The sequence below is a fragment of the Dipodomys merriami genome, unplaced genomic scaffold, assembly GCF_024711535.1.
Source record: "Dipodomys merriami isolate MVZ:Mamm:240054 unplaced genomic scaffold, mDipMer1.0.p SCAF_24, whole genome shotgun sequence".
NCBI lineage: Eukaryota > Metazoa > Chordata > Mammalia > Rodentia > Heteromyidae > Dipodomys > Dipodomys merriami.
The window spans coordinates 2,985,644-2,995,000 of NW_027203826.1; the positions used below are offsets into that span (position 1 = coordinate 2,985,644).

At 43.6% G+C, this 9,357-nt stretch overlaps 1 protein-coding gene across 1 annotated transcript in view; it reads right to left on the reverse strand.

Annotated features, from left to right (window-relative positions):
- Positions 1 to 7,385: 7,385 nt before the first annotated feature.
- The window catches only part of Mgst3 (microsomal glutathione S-transferase 3), a 22,330-nt gene continuing 20,358 nt past the window's right edge, over positions 7,386 to 9,357 (reverse strand). Inside the window, exons 5-6 of the mRNA XM_070034186.1 lie at positions 8,536 to 8,608; positions 7,386 to 7,632 (exon numbers count right to left, since the gene is read on the reverse strand). Coding sequence (XP_069890287.1) covers positions 7,460 to 7,632; positions 8,536 to 8,608 — 246 coding nt within the window. The 3' untranslated portion in view covers positions 7,386 to 7,459. The remainder of the gene's footprint in view (positions 7,633 to 8,535; positions 8,609 to 9,357) is intronic.

A 9,357-nucleotide genomic window follows, 5' to 3' on the forward strand; every position in this document is an offset into this window, starting at 1 on the left:
ATGCTAAAGGCATGGTTCCAGGGAGTTACAATTGAGACATGGAGGAACCAACATGGTGGGTTGGGGCTCCTGAGGTGCTTAGGTCATTGGGTGTGCCTTCCCAAGGGAATTGCAGAACTCCACCCACTCCCGCCATGAAGGGCCCAGAGCAATAGCCAGTTGATGTGGATCAAACCCTCTGAAATGAAACCAAAAAGACCTTTCCTTTCCTTTCCTTTAAAAAATATTTTTTGTGTGTGTGTGCCAGTCCTCAGGCTTGAACTCAAGGCCTGGGCACTGTCCCTGAGCTTCTTTTGCTCAAGGCTAGCTCTCTACCTTTGAGCTACAGAATGACTTCTGGCTTTTTCTGTTTATGTAGTACTGAGGAATTGAACCCAGGGAGGGCTTCATGCATGCTAAGCAAGCACTTTACCATTAAGCCACATTCCTAGCCCTAGCTACTGTATTTCATAAATTTGTCTGAACAAAGAATTGAAAGAAATGACTGATGGGCTGGGACACCAGAAAAATGTACATGTTCTATACAGATGCAGTTATTAGCATATTTCTTTTCTTTTTCTTTTTTTTCTTCTTGTGTCACCTTGGCTTGAACTTGGGGCCTGGGCACTGTCTCTGAGCTTTTTTTGTTCAAGGCTGGCGCTCTACTACTTGAGTCACACTCCACTTGCAGCTTCTTTGGTAGTTAATTGGACATGAGTCTCATGGAGCCTGGCGCTGGTGACTCAGAGCTGTTATCCTAACTAACAGGAGGCTGAGATCTGAGGATCCCAGTTCAAAGTCTGGCCTTGCACATGAAAGCAAGTTTACTACCTGAGTTACACCCCAGTCCTGCAGATGCAATTTAAAAATTTAAAATGTCTGACCCACAGGTGTGAGACCCAACAAAAAGGAAGGCTGACTAGGATTGCAGGCGTGAGCCACCAAGAGCCTAGCCTTTCATATTAAGTATTTTAAATTTTCTTTGATTGACAGATTCCTTTGTGAAGTGTATTGAATGATGCTTTAGGGGCAAGTGGAGAGAGAATTGTATTGATGCCAGAAAGAAGAAATACTTGCTGGTTCCTGGAGGGTTCACTCCTTTGCAACTTCAGAATCCCTATCTTTTTTTTTTGGTCAGTTGTGAGGCCTGAACTCCAGGCCTGGGCACTGTCCCTCAGTTCTTTGGCTCAAGGCTAGCAATCTAGTACTTGGGTTCACTCCTTTGCAACTTCAGAATCCCTATCTTTTTTTTTTTTGGTCAGTTGTGGGGCCTGAACTCCAGGCCTGGACACTGTCCCTCAGTTCTTTGGCTCAAGGCTAGCAATCTAGTACTTGAGCCATAGCATCACTTCTGTTTTTTTCTGCTTATGTGGTGCTAAGGAATCAAACCCAGGGCCTCATGCATGCAAGGCAAGCGCTCTACCACTGAGCCAACTTCCCAGCCCAACTATCTTTGTGACCCTGTAAGGACACAATTGCCTTAGACCTTAACTGAGCAGGTCTTTTACATCCAAAGCCCTGGGGCCTTCTGCTTTCTCCCCTGCTGTGCTTCCTTCCTTGCCTGAGAGATCCTAATTGCTGCAAGAATCTGACCTAGTGGGTTAAAGATTAACACCTTCCACCAAGCACTTTACCAAAATTTCCCTCTAAATTAGAACACTACTACAAGTCCTTGGCTGCTTTTTTTTTTTTTGGTACTGGTCCTGGGGCTTGAATTCAAGGCTTGGGTGCTGTCCCGAAGCTTTTTTTGCTTGATACTAGCATTCTACCACTTGAGCCACAGCTCTGTTCTGGCTTTTTTGGTAGTTAATTGGAGATAAGAGTCTCTGGAATTTTCTTGCCCTGTCTGCTTCGATGGACGATCCTCAGTTCTCAGACACCTGAGTAGCTAGGATACCTGTATGAGTCACTGGCACCTCACCCTTGGCTGCCTTATACATTGTCAGAGTCTGCACCCCAGCTTCTCTTAATGCTCAAGTCTGAGTTGGGCTTTTCTTAGCAATAAAAGTGAATCCTTGGCTGTCATGGCTACAGTGCCTGCCTGGCAAGTACAAGGCCCTGAGTTCAAACCCTCGCACCGCTACCACTACACCTCGTTGGACATATGGCTCTCAGTTCCCACCTTAGACTTGTGTGAAGGTGAACCTGAATTTTAGTAAGATCCTGAGAAGCAACATAAGCAAAATAGTTTGCCAAGCAGTGCCTTTACAGCAGTGGGTCTCAGGTTTGGCTGTGCACTAAGAATTGCCCAGGGAATTAAAAAATACTGACATGCTAACTTAATGGATCTGGGTGTCTGGAGTCTTAAAACTTCTTTCAGCGAATTTAATGGGCAGCTGAGGTTGAGAATCACTACTTTCAGGGTTGTGAATTTAAGTACAGTGGCATTAGTTACATAAAGCTCTTTTTAGAAAAACTAGTTCTGTGGCTTGAACTCAGGGTCTGTCCCCAAGCTTTTGTGTTCAAGTCTAGTGCTTTACCACTTGAGTCACAGCTCCACTTCCAGCTTTTTGGTCATTGATTGGAGATAAGAGTCTCATGGACTTTCCTGCCTGCACTGGTTTGGAACCACGGTCTCAGATCTCAGCCTCCTGCAGTAGCTAGGTGAGCCACCAGCACTTAGCAGCGTTCTTAAATTTAATGAATTAAGTAAAAATCCAGCCTGTCAGTTGTTTTAGCCACATTTCCACATATGTGGGTATTGGTTATTATCCTGGAAAGTGCAGGCAGTATTGCCATCCTGTCAAATAATTCTTTTGGACAGTGTTGCTTTAGATAGAGGTGGAGCCGGGCGCTGGTGGCTCACGCCTATAATCCTAGCTACTCAGGAGGCTGAGATCTGAGGATCGCGGTTCAAAGCCAGCCCGGGCAGGAGAGACCGTGAAACTCCTATCTCCAATAAACCACCAAAAAACCGGAAGTGGTGCTGTAGCTCAAGTGGTAGAGCGCTCGCCTTGAGCTGAAGAGCTGAGGAACAGTGCCCAGGCCCAGAGTTCAAGCCCCACGGCCGACCAAAAAAAACCAAAAAACAAAAACCCAAAAACAATAGATAGAGGTGGAACTGGGAGATGATTCTTCTCCTCCTCCTCCTCTTCCTCCTCCTCCTCTTCCTCCTCTTCCTCCTCCTTCCTTTTTCCTTCTTCTTTTCTTCTTTCTTCTTCTTTGCCAGTCTTGAGGCTTGTAACTCGGCCTAGGCACTGTCCCTGAGTGTGTCTTGTTTAAGGCTTGTACTCTACCACTTGAGCCACAGTGCCATTCTGTTTATGTGGTATTGAGAAATGGAACCCAGAGCTTCATGCATGCTAGGCACACATTCTACCACTAAGCCACATTCCCAGCCCTATTCTGCATTTGATTGGGCTACAAGGGCTGGATTGGGAAGGTTTGGAGGATAATCTGGGTTGCTGATGTTTGTGAGTTTGACCAGCAGGTGGCTCTTATGCTTCCTACTACACCTCATGCTGGAGCCTGAACCTAGCTTGGGCCTCCAGAGCTTTCTACTAGGCATTGTGTCTGCATTATCATTTGATATTTAATAATTGCAAAGAATTAGAGTTACTGTGCCCAGTTTATGGCCAGGCAAGCTGAAGCCTAAGGAACTTGATAAACCTTTTTGACAGGCATGTGGCTACCTGTAGGTGGGGATTCTTATAGTATTAGTACTTATTGTATGGATTAATTAAACTTTTATACATTGGTGTGGCTCTGATTTCCATCTGTAACAAAACTTTTTTTTTTTTTTTTTTGGTCGGTCGTGGGGCTTGAACTCTGGGCCTGGGCGCTGTCCCTCAGCTCTTCAGCTCAAGGCGAGTGCTCTACCACTTGAGCTACAGCGCCACTTCCTGTAACAAAACTTTTTTATGGAAGTAAATTGACTCGGGAACATACACTGTTGATAGGTTATCAGTTAATGGTTTCTATTACTTTCCTCCTTAATATGAGGAATCAACAACCTAGCTTTCCATGTTTTGCTGCAGCCCTCTAACTGCCTTGTCCTAGGAGTCTCTGAATGTATGCTTACTGCAGGCATGCAACCACACCACATGTAGTGAGGGTCCAGGCTTTCCCCTAAAACTCCATGTAAGTCCCTTCTGCAGTAGCAAAATGACAAAATGGGTCACTCTACTTTTGAAAGTTCATCCTTTTCAGATGTCAAAGGCCATTCATCTCTAGGTCTGTGCCCTGCCTCTTGAGGCCTCCAGTCTGCTGTGAGAAAACAGCAGTAGTTCTCTGGCCACATTAGCTGCATTTCTTATTAACCCCAAATCTAGCTTGGTACAGCTATTCAGTAATGTCATTTTTTCTTGTAGTCAGGACCCAGACCTTCTTGACACTCAGTACACCATTATGTCACAAAGGAACATTTAGTGTAAAAATGAAGGCAAATTAAAGCTTTATAAAAACAGCTCTCAATTTCCTTATTTTTCTTTTTTCTTGTTTTTGGTTGGTTATGGGGCTTGAACTCTCTGGGCTTGGGTGCTGTCCCTGCGTTCTTCAGATCAAGGTGAGCACTCTACCGCTTGAACCACAGCTCCACTTCCGGTTTTCTAGTGGTTTATTGGAGATAAGAGTTTCACGGACTTTCCTACTCAGGCTGGCTTTGAACTGTGATTCTCAGATCTCAGCCTCCTCAGTTGCTAGGATTACAGGCGTAAGCCACCGGCACCCGGCTTCAATTTCCTAATTTTTCACAAGTCTAGTGAATATTCCTTATCAGCTGACACTGGAATGTATGCTGATCTAATCCAGCCTCCTCATCTAAAGCCCAAGAGGGCTTGAGCATCTTCAGTGGCTGACTATAGCACTCCGTCCTTCTTTCCCTGTCTCTGAAGCTTAAGCAGTACAGTGGTACAATGGAAACTGCATGGAGTTTAGAACCAAACCTGGTTCAAATTCTATCATTCTACATCCTCATAAACTGCTGAGCACTTGAAATGTGGCTCATGCAAATTAAGAATGATTTTTTTCTTCTGAACTTCAAGGTTACAGTTTTGACATGTCCTTTCTCCCAGGCTCACTTCACATTTCCCACTTTATCACAGATACATGGAGTATTCTGGTTCTATTTGTCCTTTGCTCCCATTTCACTCCCACTAGCATCACCCCTTACATTTTTATTTCAGCTTCCTGATACTCATTTTCTTAAACTGTTGATTATTCAAAAGGTTCATTCCGTGCCTATACTATACTTTAGTCAACTTAATCCTGTATATAAGCATATTCCTCTGTGTGTATTTATGTGGGAGGTTATGTTTTGGGTCTAAGATCCACATATGAAAGAAAACATGTGCCTTGTAGATTTCTGGGCCTGGCATATTTTGTCAGTATGTTTCCCAGATCTAACCATTTCCCTGCAAATAACATAAAATCATTATTTGTGACAGCTACATAAATTATATCAGTTTGTCAGTGTCTATCTATCTATCTATCTATCTATCTATCTATCTATCTATCTATCTATCTATCTATATCCATCCCTATATTACATTTTAAAAATTCATTTATTGTTTAGGGCATCAAGGCTATTGTCATAATTGGCTATTAGGAACAGTGCTATGGTGCACATAGGTGTGCAGACTTTCAGATAAATGCCCAAGAGTGGTATTGCTGAGTCATAGTGTAGCTCTGTGTTTAGTTTTTGAGGAATTTCCAAACTGATTTCCATAGTGGTTGCCCTAATTTACATCCCTATCAACAGTATATTTGCCAGCACTTTGCTGCTTGTCTTCTTACTAGAGTAAGATCGAATCTTAATGTTGTTTTGACTCACTTTGCTTTTTATAGCCAGAGATATTGATCATTTCTTCATGTATTTTTATTTATTTATTTATTGGTTGGTTGGTTCTGGGGCATGAATTCGGATCCTGGGTACTGTCCTTGAGCTCTTTTGCTCAAGGCTAGCACTCTATCACTTTGAGCCAGAACCAACCAACCAATAAATAAATAAATAAATCATGTGATTTTTGTCCTTGGTTCCATTTATGTGCTGTATTAGGGCTATTGTTTCATGTATATTGAACCAGCCTTGTATCCCTAAAGAGAACAGTTTGAATCATTGTTTTCTTATGTTTGTTTTGTTTAAACTCACTCAAAGTGTGTCTAGTGACAACCATATCACTCAAAAACAAAGTGTGTCTAGTGACAACCATATTGGACAGCACAGGTCTGGACAATAGTTTTTCTAATAGAATTTATGGCTACTTTAGTTTCTGGAAGCAACCATGTTAGTTTGCTAATCTGGATCATTCTTTCAATTAAAGCCTTTCAATCTTCTTTTATTTAATGTATTGCAATCAGATTGTTCTATCCAAATGTGGAAAGTAGCATTCACCCTTAAGTTTCATCATCTTAAGTAGCCCATTGTCAACTTTTTTTTTGTTTTTGTTTTTGCCAGTCTTGGGGCTTGAACTCAGGGTCTAGACCCTGTCCCTGAGCTTCTTTTGCTCAAAGCTAGCACTCTACCATTTAAACCACAGCACAACTTCCGGCTTTTTCTGTTTATGTGGTACTGAGGAATCGAACCCAGGGCTTCATGCATGCTAGGCAAGCACTCTACCACTAAGCCACATTCCCAGCCCCTATTCTTAACTCTTTTAGAAGTGGAAGCAATCTTCAATAGATTAAAAAAAATCCTTATTGTTATTCTAATTATTAGTATGAAGTAATGAGACGAATTTATATCCTAACTAGGACTAAGAAATAATTTAATTTTCCACTGTGGCATGATTACATACACACTGCCACAATCAGACTGTTTCTCAACTTGACACTATGCTGAGAATCTGCTAGCAAAGATCTGCCAGCAAGGATCTGTTACATTTCTCTTGTCTTGAAGGAATGGATTATTTCAAATACAGATTTAAAATGAAATGGAAGAGCTGGGCATTGGTAGTTCACATCTGTCTGTAGTCCTAGCTATTCAGGAGGCTGTGATCTGAGGATCACAGGTCAAAGCCAGCCTGGGCAGGTAAGTCCATGAGACTCTTATCTCCAATTAACCAGCAGAGAATTGGAAGTTTTGCTGTTGCTCACAGTGGTAGAGCACTAATCTTGAGCAAAAAGAGCTCAGGGACAGCACCCAAGCTCTGAATTCAAGGAAAAACAAAAAACCAAAAAGGAAATGAGAGAGCTGGGTACTGGTGGTGCATGCCTGCAAACCTATCTTACTCAGAAGGGCTGAGTTCTGAGGGTTGCAGTTCAAAGCCAGACTAGGCAGGAAAGTCTATGAGACTCATATCTCCAACTAACTACTCTAAAAAGCTGGAAGTGGAGCTGTGTCTCAAAGTGTCAGAGTACTAGCCCTGAGCACAAAAGCCCTGAGTTCAAGCCCCAAGAGTGGCATCAAAACCAAAAAACAAAACAAAACAAACCCAAACAAACAAAAAATGAGACCTAGAGTCAGAAGGTTTAGGTATGAGGCCAATGCCAGTTAAGTTTTTATTATATTTAGAAAAAAAAACTGAACATAAAGGTAAGTCATTTAAAATGAGCGAGGGTTTTGAAGCCCCTGTAAATTGTGAGTGCAGCATTTGGACCCACTGCCCAGGCCAGTTTTAACCCATCCAAGATGCTGGAAGGCAGAGCACACGGTTGTGCCCATCAAGGCGATAAGGGCGAGAGACCCAACAGCTCCTCGATTCCGCTTGCTAGGGTCTGAAAAAGAAGAAAGCAGAAAGTTACCCAACAGAGCATCCACAAGCCATTCTGTCAGGGCATGCGTGTCTGAACATCTGACCATCTGCTCTAGCCTACAAACAGTCCCTGTGTGAGATAATGCATGCCAATTACATGTCACAATCGCCTGGCCCTTATTGTTAAAGCAACTCTGATCTAGGGCTTTTAAAAAGTCTCCTCCCACCTTTTTTTTTTTCTTGTCGGTTGGGTGGCTTGATCTCTGGGCTTGGGCTCTGTCCCTCAGCTCTTCAGCTCAAGGTTAGCACTCTACCACTTGAGCAAGAGCGCTACTTCTGGTTTTCTGAATGGTTTATTGGAGATAAGAGTCACAGGGACTTTCCTGCCCAGGCTGGCATTGAACCACGATCCTCATAGCTCAGCCTCCTGTGTAGCTGGATTACAGGCATGGGCTACTGGTGCCAGCTCTCCCCCTCACCCTTTTTAAAAAAAAATGTAGTTCAGCTGAAGTTTGAAAGTCCCTATCTCAAAAACAACTGCAGAAAACAGAGATGGAAGCCTAGCTTGAGTGACAGCAGGCACCAGGCCCTGAGCTCAAACAGCAGTACTACCAAAATACACACACACACACCACACACACACACACACACACACACGCACACACGCACACAAAATTTAAAATTAGGGGGGCTGGGAAGGTGGCTCAGTGGTGGAGTGCTTGCCTTGCATGCATGAGGCCCTGGGTTCGATTCCTCAGCACCACATAAGCAGAAAAAGCCAGAAGTGGCTCTTTGGCTCAAGTGGTAGAGTGCTAGCCTTTAGCTGAAGAGCGGAGGGACAGTGCCCAGGCCCAGAGTTCAGCCCCCCTCTCTCTCCCCAAAAAAGAATTTAAAGTTACCTTGGTAGATGTCAACATGTACTTACCTCCTGTGTAGTAGCCATAGGCATAAAGGACTCGCCCAACAATCCAGGCCAGGCCCAAGCCAGAAGCTATGCGCTAAGGTAAAAAGAGTATGTTAGTGTTTACATTGAAAATTACCGATCTTTACTAACACCCAGGGTTTAGTGCATATTATGTTAGAAACAAGTTAATAATTCCATGGATTTGCTAAAATACTCCCAGTAAAGTTAAAATTTATGTTTCAGTTAGGAAAACCTAAGACCTATGGTTGCAGACCCAAGCGCTAAGTACTGGCCTGCTAGTCAGGCTGGCTGGTGGACTGGAGTCTCCTGCCTTGCCTTGGACAACTTGGGTAACATGGACTAGAGCTCTGGAAGAGAGGCAGACCTTGGACCTCAAGGTGAGTCTGAAGAGAAAGCTGACCAAAAGTCAGGATTAGAGAGAAAGTCTTGTTATCTCATGAGGGCCACGAAAGGTTAGGAACTAGGAGTATGAAGGGTCAGAACTCTAGTCAGAATCTATATGGAAGATAATTATTACCCTAAAAGGAGAACACTTCCTGTCCATGGCAAAACCCAAATGGCAAATAATAGGCCCAGATGAACTTCAGATGTTACGGAGGCCTCTCAAGCTGAGCGTGTCTACTCTCCCTGCTGCCCAGGCTTTGCTGCCTGCTCGTCTTCCTGATCCATAGCCTTCCCATTGCTTATCTCACAGACCTGGCAGATTCCTGGATGTACCAGACATGGGTACTTTCCTGCTTCCTCACCAGTTTTGACTCTGCCCTTTAAGAAAGCCCTCTGCCCTGACCACACCACTCAGAATTGCCTTGTCCTCTCCTTCCC